The sequence below is a fragment of the Astatotilapia calliptera genome, chromosome 7 (assembly GCF_900246225.1).
Source record: "Astatotilapia calliptera chromosome 7, fAstCal1.2, whole genome shotgun sequence".
In the NCBI taxonomy this organism is placed as follows: Eukaryota; Metazoa; Chordata; class Actinopteri; order Cichliformes; family Cichlidae; genus Astatotilapia; species Astatotilapia calliptera.
The window spans coordinates 57,399,898-57,421,250 of record NC_039308.1 but is presented as its reverse complement, the minus strand read 5'-3'; the positions used below and the strand labels follow the sequence as shown (position 1 = coordinate 57,421,250).

The 21,353-nt window shown below is 41.3% G+C and overlaps 1 protein-coding gene across 3 annotated transcripts in view; it reads right to left on the bottom strand.

Moving 5' to 3' along the window:
- otogl (otogelin-like) overlaps positions 1 to 19,903 on the bottom strand; it is a 28,547-nt gene extending 8,644 nt beyond the window's left edge. Inside the window, exons 1-41 of one of the 3 annotated variants that reach the window (XM_026176037.1) lie at positions 19,820 to 19,903; positions 19,471 to 19,513; positions 19,089 to 19,134; positions 18,747 to 18,825; positions 18,551 to 18,643; positions 17,292 to 17,446; positions 16,640 to 16,761; positions 16,228 to 16,433; positions 15,563 to 15,687; positions 15,291 to 15,397; positions 15,075 to 15,181; positions 14,831 to 14,956; positions 14,649 to 14,757; positions 14,523 to 14,569; positions 14,290 to 14,435; positions 14,066 to 14,192; positions 13,712 to 13,889; positions 13,512 to 13,636; positions 13,054 to 13,263; positions 12,703 to 12,871; positions 12,471 to 12,545; positions 12,190 to 12,233; positions 11,742 to 11,907; positions 10,925 to 11,032; positions 10,608 to 10,746; positions 9,676 to 9,810; positions 9,434 to 9,580; positions 9,235 to 9,354; positions 8,913 to 9,029; positions 5,886 to 6,042; positions 5,663 to 5,689; positions 5,385 to 5,564; positions 5,013 to 5,291; positions 4,117 to 4,234; positions 3,949 to 4,028; positions 2,382 to 3,247; positions 822 to 999; positions 591 to 733; positions 489 to 512; positions 292 to 384; positions 14 to 203 (exon numbers count right to left, since the gene is read on the bottom strand). In XM_026176037.1, the coding sequence (XP_026031822.1) occupies positions 14 to 203; positions 292 to 384; positions 489 to 512; positions 591 to 733; positions 822 to 999; positions 2,382 to 3,247; positions 3,949 to 4,028; positions 4,117 to 4,234; positions 5,013 to 5,291; positions 5,385 to 5,564; positions 5,663 to 5,689; positions 5,886 to 6,042; positions 8,913 to 9,029; positions 9,235 to 9,354; positions 9,434 to 9,580; positions 9,676 to 9,810; positions 10,608 to 10,746; positions 10,925 to 11,032; positions 11,742 to 11,907; positions 12,190 to 12,233; positions 12,471 to 12,545; positions 12,703 to 12,871; positions 13,054 to 13,263; positions 13,512 to 13,636; positions 13,712 to 13,889; positions 14,066 to 14,192; positions 14,290 to 14,435; positions 14,523 to 14,569; positions 14,649 to 14,757; positions 14,831 to 14,956; positions 15,075 to 15,181; positions 15,291 to 15,397; positions 15,563 to 15,687; positions 16,228 to 16,433; positions 16,640 to 16,761; positions 17,292 to 17,446; positions 18,551 to 18,643; positions 18,747 to 18,825; positions 19,089 to 19,134; positions 19,471 to 19,513; positions 19,820 to 19,892 (5,779 nt within the window). In that variant the 5' untranslated portion in view covers positions 19,893 to 19,903. The remainder of the gene's footprint in view (positions 1 to 13; positions 204 to 291; positions 385 to 488; positions 513 to 590; positions 734 to 821; positions 1,000 to 2,381; positions 3,248 to 3,948; positions 4,029 to 4,116; positions 4,235 to 5,012; positions 5,292 to 5,384; positions 5,565 to 5,662; positions 5,690 to 5,885; positions 6,043 to 8,912; positions 9,030 to 9,234; positions 9,355 to 9,433; positions 9,581 to 9,675; positions 9,811 to 10,607; positions 10,747 to 10,924; positions 11,033 to 11,741; positions 11,908 to 12,189; positions 12,234 to 12,470; positions 12,546 to 12,702; positions 12,872 to 13,053; positions 13,264 to 13,511; positions 13,637 to 13,711; positions 13,890 to 14,065; positions 14,193 to 14,289; positions 14,436 to 14,522; positions 14,570 to 14,648; positions 14,758 to 14,830; positions 14,957 to 15,074; positions 15,182 to 15,290; positions 15,398 to 15,562; positions 15,688 to 16,227; positions 16,434 to 16,639; positions 16,762 to 17,291; positions 17,447 to 18,550; positions 18,644 to 18,746; positions 18,826 to 19,088; positions 19,135 to 19,470; positions 19,514 to 19,819) is intronic. The other 2 variants (XM_026176038.1, XM_026176039.1) reach the window with 2 other exon arrangements.
- Between the last annotated feature and the right edge of the window lie 1,450 nt (positions 19,904 to 21,353).

Here is a 21,353-nt window from a genome sequence, read left to right as displayed (position 1 = left end):
TATGACTGCTCACCACACAGGCCTCGAGTGGGCACAGATGTATTATTAGGAGCAATATACTGTAGCACCATAATGCCCGTGCTATGATACCACTGTATACTGATCCCGCCAGGTGTGTGGATAAGGTACATGCTTCCTGTATCTTCCACATAAAGGGACTGACGTGAGAACGGAAGTCTAGCAGGTCTGTAATTTACTGTAACCTAGAGACCAATATAAAGAATGCAAGCATATTATTTATGTAGGCTAAATTGAATATGTCTTGGGATTAAAGCTGGTAAAAATAATGACCTTCCGATCGAGTCGGTTGATTATAATTCTGTAGAAAGAGGTAGTAATGTTCAGCTTCTTAAAACAAAGTCCAGATGTTCCACCTGTAGGGCTCTGCAGGAAACATTAAAGAGTAGTCATAATGAGATAATAATACAACAGCTTTGATGCAAGTATAACTGCAGGGAATAACACGGAAGAATTGAAGCTGTACTCACAGTTCGTCTGATGGAATTCACACTCTGAAAAAACGTCAATGTAAGCCATTAACATCTGCTTTTTAGTATATTAGACTTAATTGCATTTACTTTATATAATACCTGACTAGTTGGACATTTCTCCACAGTGCCAATAATAGTCTCTCTGGGCAGGTTAACCAAGATGTAGGAGCCATTGTCGTACAAGGCTACATTATTACCATCAAATGTGATCACACGCAGGTCTGACATTACAGTGCAGCGACCTGTGAAAGCCAAACAGATTATCAAGGCAAAAGAAAACTTTCATACCATTTCATACCAAGTTATTTTAGTGCATATAGAAAAACTTACACGGGCACTGCCACTGCGGACAGCAGGGGTCTGTGTTAACCAGGATAGGCATGCCCAGCAGACTGCACTGAGGTTGGGTGGTGTTGTAGCGACAGTGAAGAGAAGAGTTGTGAAGCAGCAGCTCTCCATTAAAACAGATCAGCTCAACACACTCATCAATGCGATAGGAGTATGGGGGCTGTGGATGCAAATATACACGTTCTGTTTTTAAAAGCTGAGCTGGCTTAAACTTCATTATCATCATCAAACACACATATTTAATTTCTACATAATGATTTATCTGTTTTTTCTTTCAGCCCAACCCATTATTGCTTAGAATACAGTATGTGTATGCAGATTAACTATGCATTATTCTGCATAGCAGGCAGCACTGTGGCACGGTGGTTAGCACTGTGGCACGGTGGTTAGCACTGTGGCACGGTGGTTAGCACTGTGGCACGGTGGTTAGCACTGTGGCACGGTGGTTAGCACTGTGGCACGGTGGTTAGCACTGTTGCTGCACAGCAAGAAGGTCCTGAGTTCAATTCCACCATCAGGCCAGGGTCTTTCTGTGTGGAGTTTGCATGTTCTCCCTGGGTGCTCTGGCTTCCTCCCACAGTCCAAACACATGCACTTACCATGTCTTAGGTTAATCGATCAATCAAAATTGCTCATAGGTGTGAATGTGAGTGCAAATGGTTGTCTGTCCCTGTGTGTTAGCCCAGCAACAGACTGGGCCTGCGACCCTGAAAAGGGCAGAAGTGAATGGATATTCTGCATAGCAATAATGATGAAAATGAGTTTTCAGTAGTCATTTAAAAGAAATAATGGAGTGAGCCGACCTGACCGACTAAGGAAGACTGTTCCACGGTTGGGCCCAACAACCTCAAAAGCACGATCACCTCCAGTTTTAAAATCAGAGCGAGGGACAGTTAGGAGGCTCTGGTTAGAGGATCAGAGAGGCCGGCAGCTCTGATAAGGTTTCAGAAGCTCTGCTATATAAGCAGGGACTTCTCCATGTAAAGCTTTATATGCTAGTAATAGAATTTTAAAGCTGATTCTGAGTTTCACTGGAAGTCAGTGAAAGGCCACAAGAATAGGTGTGATATGTGACTGGCGCACAGGTAATGCAGAAATGTTGCCTTTATGGTACGAGGACCGATCAAGCCTTTCTGAAATGAAAGGCTCATTGTGAGTCAGAAAGCATTTCTTAATTTTTAATAGTAGGTATAATTTGTTTTGACACATAACGGTATGAACAGTAGCACCAGCATCAATTTAAAAAAACACGACTGAATTTCACTGGTTTTAGAGAGCTAGTATTGTGGATGCTTACTGTGACACTTATTTTACTACAAGATTACAACAGAACTATTAAAGATGTCAACAGCAACCTGGACTCTTCGTAGCATTTTGCTTATATTTTAAAGCCTATTCATACTAAATAATCATGTAAGGAATCTATGATGATTTAAGTAATCATTTAAATTGCTACCATGATTTCTAAAGTTTAACAAGGATGGGTATTTTCATGCACGTTTATATTTGTGCATATATAATAAACTAAAACAAAAGACTTACTGTACAGGGAATAGTGGGCAAAAGGAAAGGGTGAGTGGTTGATGTTTCCTCTGTTACAGGAATGGTTGCAGGACTTGTGACTATCTCTGTAGTTACAGGCTCAGTGGTGGGCTCGATGGTTGTTGGAGGGGGTGCTGTAGTTGTTGGAGTGTCTGTTGGAGTGGTGGCCTCTGTGGCGACAGTCGTATCTGCTGGAGGAGGTTGAGGAGTGGTTGTGGATTTGGTAGTGGTTTCAGGTTCAAAAGTAGCTGAGGTGGAGGTAGTTGTAACAACTGTAGTGGGTGGTAAGGTGGGGGATGTTGGATGAGGCGGGGATGTGGATGGTGCGGTAATGGTGGTGGAGGTAGGAATTGAGGGTGAGGTATGGGAGGGACGAGAAGTAGTGGAGGGGGCTGTAGTGGCTCCAGTGGGTACAGTGGAAGGCGTTGCAGAGGTAACTGTTGTAGTCACCGTAGTAGTTTGCGTTTGAGTGGGGGTTGTTTCAGTTGTCCTGAGAGTGGTGCTTTCTGTCGGGGTTGTGGGAGTGAGAGTAGTTGAAACAATAGTGGTGGGAGTAGCAGATGGAGACGTGGATGAAGTTGGGGTGAACAGAGTGGTGACACGCTCAGTGGCTAATGTTGTGCTGGGAGTAGTAGCAGGAGTGGTGGTGGTAGAAGTGGCAGTGGTTGTTGTGGACCTGATAGTAGTGGAGGTGGTAGTGGTGGCTCTAGTAGTGGTGGTGGTTGTTGTCGGCCTTGTGGTGGTAGTGGTGGTGGTGGTAGTAGAAGTTGTTGTTGTAGTCGTAGGTATTGGCAGTGGTGCTGTAGTAGTCCTGTTAGACCGCGTCACATATGCAAACGGGGTTGGAGTTGGGGGAAGAGACACACCTGGAGAAGACGTTTATTATAACAGGCAAATATTTTCAATTGAAAATGATTAAAACCATCGTCATATACAGAGCAAACCAAGAAAAAATATAAACTTGGCACAAAAGTAAGGACATTTATGTCTGATTGATTATTTCTTTGTCATAATCCTGCTTCTTGGCAATAAACCTTACACTGTTGAATTGCTTGTTTATTTCCACTTAAATGGTGCCACAAAATGCATTTTTGAGTTGAGTAGCAGTGTTGAGTATGTCGGTTCAAAAACTTTGGTGTGGTTTATTTTATTGGGTGTTTGAAGTGTGAAGTAATAAGACATATTGGCAATTTAACCATTTTTTCAGTAGCATGTGGAAGAACCATATACAGCCAAGTAATGCTGCAGCTTGGTTGTTGTCTTATGGCATGGGACCAATCCAGATCAGTCAAACATGGCATGCTTGCAGTAGACACCAACTGACAGCTGTAGTACGGTCCATGCTGCTGCTCAATTCACAAATGTATTTTCCTTACAATTAAGAGAAATAAAAAGGCTTTCCAAAATATAAGATTTTTTATAAGTGCTGTTACAGCTAAGCAATAACTTACCAAACATAAATCTCCTTGCTTTTTGTACTAAGTTTATTTTTTGGTATATGAGAAAACCATATCTTTTTTCTTTCTTTTTTTTTACAGCAACTTAAAATAAAAATGGCTGTACTCACAGTCCTCTGTGTAGACACATCTTCTAGTGACTTCATCAAGGACCATGTTCTTTGGACATCGTGGAAAGCAACCTTCTACACTGTAAAATACAAAACTACTTCAATACTTGCGTCGAGCACACATTATGCTGATTTTATTATTGCTTTTTAATTAGCCAAGCCTCTTACGGAGGAAGAAACTGGCAGCGTGTAGCATCTGGGTCACTGCACGTGGGGACACAAGGACTTGCACAGGACTGGTAGCGCCACTCACACATCATACGGTAAGGTATTACAAAAGTGCTCTCTGCAAGAAGAGAGGAAACATACCTTATTAGTCAGCATTTGTATGTACAGCATGCATCTATAAAAGGTATACAGTGGCTCCAAAAAGTTATTTGGACAAGTAAAAAGAGCTAAATTCATACGGAAAATATGGATTTACATCACATTACGGGCTCAGGCAAGTTCAGGTACAGCTGTCTTGATTTTTAGCTTATGAATGGTTTCTATTCATAAGATAATATTTAAGCTGAGTTGTCCTTGCTGCTTTTTATCACCTGTTTCTGATTTGATTTTGCACAGAGCCATGCAGACCAATCTGCAGCTGGTGTTCCTGTGTCTGCTTCTCTTCTCACGGATGTTTAACAATATATATTCAAAGTGTTCCTGTGTGCAAGCAAATGATGCTTGAATTTTTCTTCACATTTTAATTGATGTTCAACCAACAAGTTTCAAGGTGATTTTGAAATGTAACAAATTTATTAAGTCAGTTGCTCATCAGTTCAAACATATGCCTCTAGCAATGCAACCAATGGTGGAGTTTAGCTCATCACATTAGGAATGGGCATGGTCCACTAAGTTTAACAATCAGAACCTGTCCAGCTTGCCATTTAGAGCACTGTGTTCATGCTTTCTCCCTCCTTGTGATTTATTTATTTATTTTAATAGAAACCTTCCCGTTAAATTGTCCTAAATGCATTTTATGGTTTAAATACTAGTTTATCTAACATTTTATAAAAAAAAAGAACTGGGTCATTCTGATATGTTTTTGGGGCCACTGTATATATGCGTGTGTTTCTGACCCTCCAGTGTGAAGCTGCTGCTGGCTTTGAAGCCCTGTGAGGTGTCGTATCTCTGGGCTCGTGCAGCAGTGCGTGTGAGTGTCAAAAAAACTCCGGGCTGGGCCACAAGCTCAAATGATGTGTGACCTGGGAGAATCAGCCCCTGGTGCTGGATAAAGGTTGCTCTACGACTGAACTCCACCCCTCGACTCCACTGCTCCAACTGCAGACGGCTGCGCCCTGACACAACAAGGAAGTAGTTGGGTCTCTCTGCAGACTCCAGCGACACCATGGGAACACCTACAAATAGTCGTAATCATAATCAAAGTAATTTATGCAGAAAATAAACACATATCAATGTATAATAATAATAATAATAATGCAGATGCTCACGTGATGTTCTGTCCTTCTGCAATCCTGCTGTGATCATGAAGTTGAACAGTAGACCTGGGGCAGGCAACTGCCCTGGTCTTTCTCTTACCAGGGGAAAAACAGAGCTGCTGGTACGATTCACTCCAAACATGGTGTCTTTATAGACTGCACTCACCAAGGAAAATGGGCCATCGCCTAGCTCTGTGATGTGAGAGAGCGAAAGAGGAAATGAATGATAAGATGGCAGGGAATAAGAGTAAGGTTTACAAATCTGGTAGAAGATTCTCAGTTAAACATACCTTGATTGTAGTACTCGCAATCATAGGCTGAAAGACAGTCCAGAAGAGTAAAATGTAAGATATAACAGAAGAATTATTTAATCTTGTGAAAAATGGCAAAATATTGACTGATGCAAAGAGTGACTACAGAAAATGGGTCAAAGAGGTAAGCAAAGGTCACGTCCCTGACCCACACAGCAGAAGCCTGTATTGTATTTGTCTGTCTGTGTATGTATGTACTCACGACAGACAGAAGGTGATCTCCAGTGAATTGTGACCCCCTGCTGACAGCATTTGTATGCGTATGCAGCGATGGACGTGCAGAGACACTCACAGTCTCCCCCACGGTTACAATTGCAAGTGTCTGTTAGGCAGTTCCTGTAGAACCAGGCCACATCAACCTGAAAGGGTACACACAGAAAGATATCCACACAAACAATCATGAAATGAACGAGGCCAAATCTCGCTGGGAGAAACTGAGGGAGGTCTTATTTTTCGGAGGGGGGGGGGAGTTGTTTTAAATAATTCAGACAGGAAAGACCGATGATATCGGGACAAAGAAATGTGGGTCAACCTCTGGTGCAGAAGGTATCAGATGAACTCTATGACAAACTATGCATCAGCAATGAGTTGGTGTGGCCAAAGGGAAGGTTAACTCTGTCTTTGACACTGGCTACTATGATGTACATGAACAGGAGCAAATAATACTTTTCTGTATTACTATAATTTTAGAAAATATAACAAGTAGAGACGTGTGCTGCAACCAGGTTGGAGCAACAAGGTTACAATTAATATTCAGATGTTAGCATTTTACTAGAATGTTATTATGAAACACATTTAATAAGCCCTTTCTGTGCCCCTGATGCATATTATTATTTCTCTTCTTGTAAAATTTTATTTTCAACAACACTAACAACAATAAATTTGTCACTTTTACCCCAGTGCTTGTCAGAGGCTAATAACAAGCAGGTACATGTTTAACAGGACATGTGAATCATATTTTGTCCTATAATTTGTAAACATCTGTCACATTATCAGCGTAGACAGAGACAGATTTCAAAGTTGTGAATGGTTATTGTTATATTCTGGAACTGATAAGGTATTGATACCACTGATTGGTATCAAACCTCCAGGAACTGCCTGCATTCTCTAATCACATGATGCCGGGCATGCTTTTGCACCGGAGGAACCCAGGACCCACTGCACCAGCGTAACGTCGGACGATATCAAGGATTTCACCTTGATATCTTATGGCAGTCAGGATGCCATTGCTTAGCCTGTAGAGGTATGTGTGTCTCTCCTAATTCTGGTATTCTATGGCAAATCAGGCTCCACATTGCCAGGCCGTGAGCACATGGCCAACTAGACAAGGTTAGGGTGTTAGGCATAAAAGTGTTCCTTTTTTCGGAATTTTAAAGAGCAGTATATTTACTTCGTATCTGTCCCAGTGATGAGGGTTTTTTTTGTTTTTGTTTGTATTTTAGTTGTTGTCTATTTTTAGAATTGTTTGTAGAAGTGGTCTCGACAGTGTTTGTGTTATGCATTCCTGTCTTATACCACGTTTATGCTTTGGTCCCTTTTGTCTCCTTGTCTCCTATTATCTCCTATATTGTTTAGTGTTGGTAAGAGCATCTGATTTCCTGTTTTACATTGAACGTTTTTGTTTCCTCTGTGTTTTATCCGCCTTTCCTTGATTCCTTGATTGTTTTCATCCATTGTTAATTGTGTTCACCTGTGTCCCTCTAACCCCTGTTGATTAGATGTCTTTACTCTTTGGGATTGTTATTGTTTGGTTTCTACTTGCATCAGCCAATAAAATGCTCATTTTCATATAATTAGTGGTTTCGTGTGTCTACATTTGGGTACTGCACACTACATCAACAGACCAGCTGTGACAGCCTTACTATTAAAGACTGAATGCTAGCTCAACACTAACATGAGTTAAAACTCACTGGGCCTGGATCTAGCTGTACAGAAATATTTCCAAAGTTAGCTCAGTACTGCCTTGGGATATTAATGTTTTTATTTATCCTTGCCTTAATTACTGCAAATCTAGATTTGTATCTTAAAGCATTTACTGAAAATCATTTGGTTCAGAATGAGGCAGTGAGGCACATATATGATACTAAATGAGAAGAACACATTACCCTATTCTTGCTGAATTGCACAGACTGACATGCTTTATATGAATATATGCTTCATAATTTAGTTCAGTTCTGCTTTTAACATTAAAAGCATGCCATGGCATAGCAGAGTCTTGTATATCTGAACTCATCACCCTGTATTCTCCACTACGACCACTCATATCTTTTGACCGACTGCACTTAATTATCCCACCATCGAAACTGAGAACAAAGAGGAACTGTGCTTCTGACATTTTAAATCCTGCTCTGTGGGATTGCCTCCTGCTTATTATCAGGTCTGCTGTGTCTGTACCATATTTAAAAATGTATTGATTTACATTTTTATAGTCTTCTGTCTGCAAGCATGATTCTTTTTCTGTTGAGAATTCGTTGTAATCTATATTTTTTGCTTTTGATCAATTAATACATTAAACTGTTGTTTCCTCAAATAAATCTGTTTTAGTGCAAAAGAATACAAACATACTTTAAATAAGTGCTAAAAAAAAGTAGCAGGAATTCAGAAATATCTCAAAGGAATATACTACTAAATGATGTTCCTCTAAAGGTTGCTTCAAGGGAACGTATTTGTCTTCACTGGACAACTATGGCAAACAGAACATGACAAGAACGTGAATCAGATCAGATCAAAGAGGGCACATTAAGTTTAATAAGAAAAATGAATTTATTGCAAAGAATATAAGACAGAGAGAAATTTGTTTGAATACAGACATGTTCAAAGATTGACTTTTGCTTTTTTATGATAATCTCTACTGAACCTCTTAGTTAATTCTAAATGTATGTATTTTCTGAAATGTAGTTTAAGCAATGAAGTGAAATGGACTCTCCACTGGTTGATAGTGATGGCTAAAAAACTGTACATAAAAACATGGCTCCATCTACTGGTCATAAATTGAAATATAACACTATAATAAACACTAGGTGTGCCCTATTTGAATTTGAGTGGCAAGCTTGTGAATCTCTTTAAAGAGTGTGTTTACCAGGATTAGTTAAGAGTTGTTCCTATAACCCCTTATTAATCCCTATAGCTCCCTTTTTCAAATGATATAACCTTTTCATAGCTGCAGTCTCTCTGTACACAGGTTTCTGTGTTTGTGTGTGTTTATATGTGTCACTTGAATGGCACTTACAACATTGTGACAAGGTGCAAAGACATCGCTGTAGAGGAGAGCGCACTCTCTTTTGGCGTACGGCTGTCTCCCTAAGTCCCCTTCACATGGTCGCTCAAGTACATAGTCGCTTTCACACTAAAATACAGAAAACACACACACACAGAAAGCGATCAAGTGTCTGATTACTCTTAAATATCACGGTGTACTCGAGGGAGACGGGCACAGGGAGCAGGGAGGTAGAGAGGTAGTGAGTTTGAGGGTGATGGACAAAGACAGAAAGAGAAAAGAGGGCAAAAGAAGAATCAATGAAGGGGAGTAGAGGAAATGAGCTGACTCATACCTGTCCCAGGGCCCAGCTATCGCCGAATGTCTGTGCATTACTGACTTCCATGTGGCTGGAGGTGGTCATATCATTCGCTGTCACACTGTCAAAATTTCCACATAACCCACTGAGAAGACCCTGGAGCGAAAAAGCAGACAACTTGTCATATTTTTCTTATAACAACACTTCGAATTTCAGATGTGCTACTAGTACATGCCTTCCACTGAGGTCCAGCTCTGATGTGCACAGTCGTCTTGCGGTCCCAAAGGATGGTCAGGTCCTGATTTGAGAAGTGGATGACAGTGTAGTAGCCGGCTTTCCAGAGCTCAAACTCTGACCCTCGACCAACAACAGTGGAAGGGCTCTAACACAAAATAAACCAGGTAGCGTGACATCAGCAGGATTCACTGGATTTTACTGAAATATTTCAGCTTGTTACTGTGTTTGTATTATCCATACAAGGTTGCCAGAATTGTCAGTGAAGTAGATCTTGGTAAGTCCCACGTGAATGACCAGGATTTTCATGCACACAATGCCGCTCTCATAGCAGTCTTTGTTTTGGGCAACAATGGATACCTCGGTCTCTCCTGCACTCTGATGAGAGGAGAAGGCAAAATATTACTACTGTAAGGAAAGTTGTGTTTTTTTTAGCAAACACAACAAAATACTTTTGTTGTGTTTTTTGTCTGTTCAAAATTTTCCTCACTAAAGCCACAGCAGTCAGAAAGCAAATATCTAAACACCACGTGCTAGACTCAGAGATGGAATCTCATTCTACCTGTTCAGGAAACATCATCATCCTGGACACATGAGAAGTGACAAAAAGAGGAAACAACTGTAGACTATTAAAGTACAGTTTTGACCAACTTCCCCATTCTTTTCAGGTCTGCATGGTGGCAGGCGGCCTGCGAGCTCTGAATGTCTGTTCTGCTAATTCTAATTCTATATCCCTGGGAGCGCAGGAGCCCTGGGGTTTGAAGTGAACACTGGTCTCTTTGTGTCACTACAGCTTTGCGCAGCGTCTGCTAGCATTACAGTGGTCCCAACCCACCGACACAAACACACACATACATGCCTTAATCGGCTCTAATTAAAACCCAAACTCCAAGATTAGAAACCAGCTTGGATCTTCTTTCCCAGATCCATATCAGTGTTGGCTAGGAATTGTTAAGGATGCTCCTCCTTTGCCCTTAAACGCAATCAATCACACAAACTTCTCTGGCACAGGTTAGCACAGTCTCTATCAGACAATCCCCACTGACATTCCAGTGCCAAAAATGAATCCATAAATTTGTCACTGGAAGCAAATTATATAATTTTACACCTTTATTAGTTTTTTTTTGTGCTAACTAGAAAGTTGTTATATAAATCCACACAGCCAGCCTACTCACTTTGAGCAAGTAGACCTGACAGTCAGAGTGGTAGTCATACTCGAGGCCATCAAAGGTGTGGTAGTGCCTGTCGCTGTAAACAGTACACACAGCTGGACACGGGGAGTAGCTGCAGTTAAAATAGCCACGGTGACACACGCTAAAGGGATGGACAGGTGGGTGCATAAGAGAAGAGCAAAAACAAAGCAGAGGTGGGACAAAAGACAAACTTTCTTTTGTAACTGCTTTGAGAATCAGTTGTTTGGAGATGATTGACAACCTTATAAGGAACCTCATTATTACTTTGTAAATAATACAGAGGCAGGAAAGGTGTTTACCATTTGTAGCATGGTGTTTCCACAGTTTCTCCAGGCAGGTACTCAAGTCCAAGCCAGGAACAAGGGCAATTTTCTGGATAATAACATTCCCCCTGGTGCAGCACCAGCCTTCATGGGTAAAACAAAAGTAGGTGGTACAAAGCATGCGAACACTTAAACACTCAAACCCCATATCTGTGTTTGTCTCTGTGTTGCAATTAACACTTTAGCTTTTAGGCCTGGAGATCAAATCTCTTTTTGGAAAAAATGGTGGAGAAAATACATAAACACAAGATTCAACAGTTCAAACACAAACTCAAAACAATCAGTCATCTCCCCACTAATTAAAACAGTCACAATTATTAGAAATATAAACTCTAACAGGAATTAGTGTTCCTAAATTTAAGCTGCATTGAAGGTTTTTTTCCAGTATTATGGTGACAGTACTGAAAACCAGTCTTTCCCTGGACATGAGCTTTCAGAGTACTTTGTGCTCTGGTTGCTGAATATCGGCAAAAATCTTGTAAGTGAAATTAAGACACATATATGCTGATGCCTGCAAGATGCTTCTTTTCACACAGTCCACAGTGGTGAGTGCAACCCATGCCAATGGCAAATGGTCCTGGGGTAGGTGAAAGGTGTTTTAACTACGTTAAGGTACCACTTTTTGTGTTTCAATGTAACTATCCTAACACGGGTAAAGCAGGGATTACAATTAGTATTAAAATTAACAAAAAAAAGTGACTGACTAACAGGTAGGAGGCCACTAAAAACAAACGAACAAATACCTATACATTCTCATGTTATTTTGAAAATAGTCACTAAGTCTTTGTATTACCCAGAAGGGCAGACACAGCCAGGTATGCATGGTGTACTGGGTGGGCACGTCAGGTTCAACATCAGGTTGCGGCAGGTTGGTGCACAGGCCACTCCTCCCCTCTGCTCAGTGCAGCTGTGGTACACTTTCCCCTCTGCACACTCCCCGACTTCTATACTATCTGGCTCTATGATGTTGATGCACGCGCGCGCACACACACACACACACACACACACACACACACACACACACACACACACACACACACACACACACACACACACAAGAAAATCGATGCCCTAGTTGCCATAAACACCAATTGCAACATCAAGTCATGGGAAACAAGCCACAGCTACAGACATAAGGCTCTTGATTTCAGCAAGAGGGACATAGCCTGAAATGCCACTTTGTTACTGGAACGGATGAAAGCAGGAACTGAAGGGAGGAGGGGGGAGTGCAGAGAGGTTACCTTTTTCCTCTGGCACACACTCCATCTTCCCATTTCTGCACAGGCTGATGGTGGAGACAGGAAGGGAGAGAAAAAGGGGCGAGTGTTTGGGAAAGAGAATAATGTTATCAAACACAAGGTCAGTTTAAGTGCTCTACATCTCATTTGACAATCACTCAAGCTTAAACTGCTTTCTCAAATGGATCATGGTGTGTGCCAGTATGTTGCACTGTGTGCAGTTTGAAGAGCAAGAAGAGTGGGTTTTCAATTTTCAGTGCAGCTTACGGTCAGCTGTGACTCACCAGGGCCCAGAGGCACTGAAGGTCACCTCTCCTGGTTGTGACACCCCACCCATGGAATAACAGTGACACTGCGACCTGAGGAGAAAGTCATGAGAATATTTTGATTACATTTTTTAATGATGATGCTTTTTGTGTTTAAGTGCTTTGTGTGCCATTGTATGTCCTTTCTGGCCAAATGGCAACTGATACCCATTAGTAAGTAAGGATGATGTATGAGGTGCTTAAGGCTTACAGCTGCACACAGCGCTGGCGCACATCATCATAAAAACTGCCGTCTGGACAGCCGCATCCCTCGGCACAATCATCAGGGGTACATGTCTCATTGCTGGACATTGCCCGACAGGACCGGCCACAAGACGACACGCACGAGTGGTACATCATTCCACCAAGACACACCACTCCTGTATATCACACACAGAGAATAGTACAAATTTGTTTTTCTGGGGTAAATTACAGTCTTCTGCAATCCCTTTACAATGCCTACATTTTGGGGCAGTGTACACTTAAATCTCATATCAATAAGAAGAAAAATCACAAAGGCACAAATTAATGTCTAAAAAAAATCCAGACTATGGAAACTTACCACACTCAGAGACTTGTGATCTGAAATTAATGTTGACTCCATGTTTGGAGCAAAGGTAAGCGTAATGAGCCAGTGCAGTGCACAAACAGCTGCTCCCACAGCGGCAGGCCTGATAGCGGCACTGCTGCTGGTAGATGTTTGGACTGATGTAGCCATGGCACGGAGCAAACACAGTGCCCAAAAGCACCTCACACTGGGATGCGTAGAATACTACAAGACACATAAGCCCACACGAAACTTAACACATCCTCATAGTTCCTTTGACAAGATAGATTGCCTGCAGCTAACACTTGAGCAATTCATAATTCAAACCAGAAAGCAGTAATGTTAGAATGCATAGTACAATCTGGGATTCAAACCCCTAAAGTTTTGCCTTAATCCTTTTCTTTCTTCATATTTTTTCATTAAGGCTAAAATGAAAGAATAATAACCAAATCCACAGTAATTGAAACTATTACCGTTGTGCTGATTCATCTCACATGGGTCTGTAATAGGTAGATTAACTGGAGCAACACAGGCAGATGACACCTTCCAAGCACTGGCATGAAGCTGCGGAGTGCCCTCTATCATACCCGCTGGAGACCTACCCCCCACAAAAATATTCTCAGCAAAAGTCACATTTTCAACACTGATGTATAAGTGGGAAGTACATGCTCACAGGAAATCATCTCGTAGATTTCCATTGTAGGTTCCACAGAGTCCCAGCGTCTGTCCGCGCCACTGGCTGTCAAGCTGCACATAGACCCTTCCGCCTCGACCGTCATAATGCAGCCTGAAACCAATCCCAGTCTTCAGCTGTGTGAACACAGAGGTCAGCTTCCGCACCTCGACTGCATCTGTATGTCAGGAAGAAGTTTTAAAATCGAATCAATTGGTTGTTTTTTTTTAACTATTTCTAGCAATGTATTTACATGTACCATTTGATATTGTGTGTGTGTGTGTGTGTGTGTGTGTGTGTGTGTGTGTGTGTGTGTGTGTGTGTGTGTGTGTGTGTGCATCGTGTGATTCCTACCATCGACATATGGCAGGGCAGGCGCTGGGTTTACACCAATTATCACCTCCCCCTCTCTTGTCAAAGTGATTTGGCGACTTACATCTTCATCCAGCACTACTGTCACTGACTGAATACACACCTGCTGCTGTTGACACACATTTATACGGAAGGGGCAGTTATATCTGGATTAAAGGAACACTGCAGGCTTGTTAGGTGTGTGCAAAAGTAGTTGTGTGTGCTACCTCTGCACAAGTAGTATATTGTAGTGTGATGGTGAATCTGCTGCTGCTGCGGCTCTTTGCCAGGACATACTGACACGCCCCTGGCTGGAGAAACATCCTTCCGTCAAACGTCGTCACAAACACGTCCCCAACCACTGAACATTCAACTAAGAAGAGACAAAGAGAAGAGTGTTTTTGTTTTTTAAATCTGGATGCATTATTTCTTCTTTGGCTGTCTTCGATGGGATTCTCACCTGTGCAGTTATTCTCAGTGCAGTTCCACACACCACCCATGCACACACTGAAAAAACAAAACAGAAACAGTTAGCAACACGTTGGCTGTGCTATATTCTCACACAGTAACAGTTTTCCACACTCACCAGACACTGCATCCCTGTTGTAGCACCTGTCCTTGTACATATGACGTTCCATGATAAACACATGGACACTGAGAGGCAGCAATGCATGTTCCATTCTGCAGGATGAGACCTGCATGCAAGGATCTGAGATCAGTCAACAATTTCAGAGACATTAAAAAAATTTGGGGGGGTTCTTTGAATACCATCAGGACAGTAGCAGCCATCCAGACAATGCAGGTTGGTTCCCAGGCATTCTTTCTCAAATGTACAGGTAGGTGGACAGCAGCTGATACAGTCTCTATACACAAAACTCTCCTCACAGCCGTCATCTGAGCATAAACACAAACAACTGGCTTAACAATAAAAGTAGAACACAAGTGTGCACTAAATACATTATACAAGTTTTCATGTTTCCGCTGAAATCGTAGAGCAGCAGCCATTACTTACTGCAAGAAGGGAAGCTGTCTCTCCACTCTCTTACGGGATATCCAACATGGGAGCATGCTCGGGTGTACTCCACCAAGGCTCGACAAAAAGTTTCCTCATCATCAGAGCTGAAAACATGCATCAAATGTTTTCGGGGAACTGCTTTCTATGCAAAAAGTTTCAACTCAAGCAAAAGGTTGAATGTATCTACTCGACAGTGTGCTTGCTTTTACTTACACACAAAGGTCAGAGACACAACTGGCAACAAAGGGATTGGGATCGATGTTTTCATGACAGGACAAAAAGGGGAAAAAGAGAAGCGCACTGCATTTCTCTATAGCATCCTGCATACAAATAAAGTATGGTATGAATATATGCAACATAATATACCACCAGAAGTAAACAAAAATTAACACTGCTAAAAAAGGTTTTATTATGGTGCACTTTGGTGGGCCTGATTTGTCTTTGCACATGTTATTAAGTGGAAATATTGCTTCTGTGGTTCTTACATCCATGTCTGACTCAGACTGGCAGGGCCCACTAAAGTCAAGATCCACTGAGGGACAGGCTCGTTCATGAGCAAGGTCCACTGCCCAGCTGTTAGCAAACAGTGCAGGTTCATCAGTCCGAATACCTAAAGTAAACACATATGTGCAGCTGTATGTGGTATACCCAGCATGACGTAGGTACAGACAAAAGATAAAAATGTATAAAAACACATACACAGAGTAAAAATGGAGTAGATTTTCCATTCAAACATACATTAAATTATTTCTTTAATTCATTAAACACAATAACATGAGACATAAAAAAGAGGGCTGATTATAAGAGGCACTAAGAGGAAATATGTGCGTGTAGAAATGCGCTGTAGTTGGTTCCTTTTTGTCTGTTGTCTTTCCTTGGGCTCATCTCCACATTACTGGTCATCTCTCCTCCCAAACAAGCGGGGCACCGTAGTTCATGTTACTAGGTCATATGAGGAAAGTCCATGCTTCTTCCAGCTATTCAAATCAAAACTACCAGTTCTCCCCTGTCCTTCCACTCTAGACTCCCCAGGTCCCACTGCTACTATAATTGGCCAGAATCAGTGTTGAGTGTATAATAACAATAATTATGATGAGTGGGTGCTGAGAGAAGGGATAAGAGGATGAGTCGCCAGTCAGGCCGGTCTTACCGCGAGCAGTGGTGAGGTCATCACCAGCAACATTGTTGAAGTTTCCACACAGGCCACAAGGGGCGCCTTGGTGCTCCTCGCTCATCTTCAGGTAGACGCCCGAGCCTCCATCCCAGGCCAAAGAGAAGCCAAACACGCTCTTCACGAGCAGGTAATCAGCCAGTCGTTCAATAAAGACACCGCCCACGGTCTGTGGTAAACTTAACCTGACATTATACAGAGACAGAAACATCATGAGATCATTGGATGACGTCAGGTCTTTGAAAATCTTACTCATAGTCTTCTATCGATTTTACAGTAGGTTTAGATGGGATGGCGAGCAAATGCTTTCTTTCTTTCTTCCTTTTTAGTTTTTATTTTGACACCTCTGCAGTTAACAAACACACACATACATGCACACACTCATATGCACCTGCGACCTCCCTGGTGGACCCGATATCCCGAGATGTGGATCTCCTCCTCGTTTGGGAAGAACAGACTGAGAGCTCTCGGACATAAATACACACTCCCCTCACACACTCTGCTGTTGTGAACCTGACAAACACCAGAAAATGATAGAAGTGGAATAAGAGCCACAGAGGGAAAAGCATACCGATTTATGAACAAGGGCTCATTAAAGCTACAACTCAAATTTTGCAGACTATCATTATCTAATAATATATGGCTGCAAGGATAAAGACATAATTAGAATGACTTTGGCACCTTTTTTGAAAAGGTTAATCATAATTAAAAACATTTTTTTGTCCTTAGTAAGGCAATTTTTTTGTTGAGTTTTTAGAAAACAATGGCACAAAGAAATATGCCACATCGGTGTTGTGCTGACAGCAGATAGTTGTTAATAATGTATGCTAAACACAGACACTTTAAGACCTTGCCACATGACTGTTTTATAGCCTTTACAGATCTCCTATTTCCTGTTATTTTATTCAGTACAAGCAGTCAGATGCCACTGCAGTTTAGCTTATTTAAGAAACTTCCGTATTGCTTTGTTTTAACAGCAAACATGGCAATGTAGCAAGAAGCTAATATATAGACATAGAGTAAAGACTGATTACTAGCCTTACCCACACTGTGTACTGCGGTGTAGTTGAGTGACAATCCTGGGCCAAAATGTAAGAGCAGGTTCCAGGGAAGTAGAAATATATTCCATCAAATGTTTCATAGTGGTGCTGACCCCATGACCTGCAGATCCCATCTCTATCCTGGCCCTGGTTAGGTACTGAGAGGAAAAATGGGCACTTCAGTCAGACAAGATTCTTGTAATGATAGTGACACAAATGAACTGACCTATCATCGTTATGCCTTTCATCATGTTCTATTTCATTGCACTTATCAGAGGAAAATGAACTTCTGAATTTTCTAAAAGCTCTTTGTTAGAGGAAATCCCCATAGCAGGATATGCCAAGATGCTGCCGAGGGCCATTCCCAAAAATCTGAGGAGGTGGGTTGCGCTGACAGCAAACACATCTTCTGATTTTAATACTCTGACATGAATGACTCATTTTACATATCTTCAATTTCAGACATTAATGCTTAAAAAATATAATTTTCAAATTTTATTCAGTACTTTTCAAAGAATAGCTCAGTTGCCTCAATTATTATAATCTGTTACGGTGGGAGAGCTTGATATTTCTCTTGGGTGAAGCTTTTATTACCTTCATGACAAACCTGCACTCATGACATTCTTTCATATTTTCTTTCTGTAGTGGTGTTTTATTTTTAAAATTCATATTTTTTATCTTGTCAGTGCCATTTCAGGGTTTCTCCTCAAGTCTCAGCTGAGTCACAGGTGGTCTCTAAAGAACTGCATTGCCTTCGACCATTTGTCAACACTAAATTAGTTTTTATTGAAATGAAAAATGTCTTTACAATCACTGTGACCTCAGATCTCCTGATATGCTGTATAAGGAGCCTGTTCACAATATAGAAACCAGAAACTCCATCACTCAGCCCTTACCCTATTACCTAAGTTCAAGTGACTTTATATCAGCTCCTCTAGGGAGTAAAGTCTTTGTGTGCGTGTGTGTGTATGGGTGGGTGGTTTTAGTAGAGATGGAGGTTGGTGGATTTGTATCAACAAAGGAGAGACAGAGAGAAAGAGATCTGGGAAAATCTGATAATTAATGCTGGAGTGTGTACAGCTAATTAACATTTGTTGAATGATTGTGGAGCACATTCACAAATTCTTGAAGACTGACTATGTTATGTTATTAAAAAAGGATATTGTTACCAAAGATGCTAGCCAGCTGGTTTATTGCATACCAAAAATGTGTGGTTATAAGACAAATCTGAAGGAAGACATGTAGATGGGTGGATTACTCACTGATCTGGCAGCGGTCTCCCAATGCCTGGAACTGGGCACAGTCACACACCCCACCTTCCTGACACCAGCCGCCATTGAGGCAGCCGCAGTATTCTGGGAAAGACAAAATCAAGGGTAATCATTCCAGCCTGCCCAGGTAAAGAGTGTTAAGTTTCCGTGAATGCATTTGGAATCACTTCACAGGCGGAGTATTTACCTGAAGAGGAATCTCTGGCTGTGTAGTTGTGCAAAATACTGCGTGACAGAGTACCCTCTGACAGCAATGGTCTGTACGTCTTGGAAAAGAGTAAACAACAGATGCTAAGAGTAGTTCCTTAAATAACTCTTAAGCTTTAACAATATCGCTGACACTGATGTTTCTGTACCACTGCTCTAACTGCTCCTGTAAGATAACAGTTGCGTCAAGTTGAGTGGGAGAAAGTGTACAAGTTAGTGAGTGTGTCTCATTCTCTACAAAGACAGCTTTGTGCCGCTTAGGGTGTTGTGCGCATGTGGGTGCCCTGACCTCCTCTGGTTCTCTTAGGTGTAGTGTACAAACCTCCTCCCCGAGGAGATCCCGTTTCCTCCGGAGTGCATTAGCTCTTCTGCACACACACACAAACATGCACATTAGTGGGAAGAAACAGTCAGAGGGGAGACTTAAGTGCACTTTACACCACTTGAATTTAGACTTGAAACCTCTCTGTACTGAACTCTCACACGCACATGTGCAGGCACACACAGACACACACTCTCATACACTGTCTCTGTCATATACACCATACAGGAAGTGTAAATGCATTTATCATGTTCACCCTAGAGCAATGTGTAAGAATGACATATGAAAAAAATGACTTTTCATTTGTATCATCTAATGTATTAATACTGTATTAATATTATTAGTAGACAGCAACATGTTTAGTATTCTTTCTTTTATTTACCTCTGTGGTCTTCCTTCTGCCACTGAAAGTCGACTCTGAACTCCTAAATGCAAAGTTATAAAATCAGCATTAAGGTTTCTGCCTTACTCATCTCAGTCAAAGGTATCTTATAGGTGTAAAATCAAAATACATCTCAAAGTGTACATCGTGTTAAGCAGACAGTTGTAAAATTGTATTACCATCTGTCAGTGCTAATACTGATAAAAGAAAGGAGAGATGAGTCGAAAATAACTTGTAAGACCTCAAGGATTTTGTGGCTTATTTATGTAAATATTGTCTCATACTTGTAATACATCATATAATATCAATAATATTAACATCTACAGAAGTCTGGATGTGTCTGACTTACCCTCAAGTAACAGCAAGTGGGAGACTGAAAACGACATAAGAAGAAATCGTTTCACTGTCCACTTTAAGTTCATCTCAGAGTCCGAAAGGAAGTCTCGCCGAAACGTTAACGGTGCATCTCAACTGTCCCGAGAGGAAAGAGTTCAGGGTGTTTGTTGAGCCGGTACGATGCCTGGTTGTACCTCTAAAACGTACCTGGTGGAGACAGCCCCCCCCCCCCCTGACCAGCTGACGAGTAGCCTACACCTGTTGCGCAGGTAAGCCTGTTGCTTTGCTCTCTATCACTGCATCTTCAGCCAGCAGGCTGACGTTGGCTTGACCGTTTGCCACCGTGTGAGCCTACAAAGCTGCCCCTCCATAACAGAGGTTTTCACCTGAATGTACCGTAAAATCACTTGTGGGGTGGGACCCTTGTCAGAGACACAAACAGAGAAACAAGCAGGGGGGAAATGAACTAGAGAGCTTCGAATTAAGAGTCCAGTTCACAAAAGTTGGTTATATAGACATTATTAGCCAAAACAAACCATAAAAACAACAAACATATATTTGAAAAAGAAAACAACAGGAGTAAAAGCCCTTCTGGAAGACAGCCCTGAAGTAAACTTAGTCCATTAGCTAACAGAAAAGTATGTTAGCTAGCTAAAAAAGAATACGAACACTGATGCAAAGATGTGTGAAAATCATTAAAGCTACCATATGTAAAGGTAGCAAAGCAAAAAAAATAAAATAAATAATAATAATAATAATAAAATGAATACATAAATACAAACAAATAAAAAAAAACATTTTCTTTTGTTTCTTGCATGTTTAAGATATTTGAACTAATTTCAATTAGACAAATTAGACAAAGATAACCTAATTAAATGCTAAATGCAGTTTTTAAAAATTATAATTTGATTTATTAACAGGCATAAATTGCCCCTTAAACCTAACAACTGGTTGTGCCACCCTTGGCAGCAAGGATTGCAATCAGGTGTTTGCAGTAACTGGCAATGAGTCTTTCTTATCACTTTGAGAAGTGTTGTTCCACTCTTGTTTGAGGAATTGTTTTAATTCAGCCACACCGGAAGATGTTACACCAGTAAATACTGGTGTATATTACTGCACTGCTTACTGGACTATTAGTGCAGGAATAACTTTCTCTTGCTACACATAACAAAGAATCTGTGCTTTCACGTTAACTTTATTTCAACCTACACTTAACACAGACAAAGCTATGTTATTGCACAGCACTTGCCACCACACTTCGCCAGTGTCATCTGGTGTCAGCTGTGATCTTTTTACTACATTTAGTAAGTATGCATGTTTTTGGACTGTGGAAGGAAGCTATAAAGACCCAGATGGAGCCAGAGCAGAACATGTAAACAAAAAGTCCCAGCCTGCCTTGCTGTGGGGTGACAGTCATAATCTGCGCCATTGTTCCATTCTCAACATGGACCTGTGAATCATTCAAGAAAAAAAATATTATTAAGTCATTAACATGGGATGGACCATTGTTGTTTGTACACATAGCAGACAATTAAGCAAATAACCTA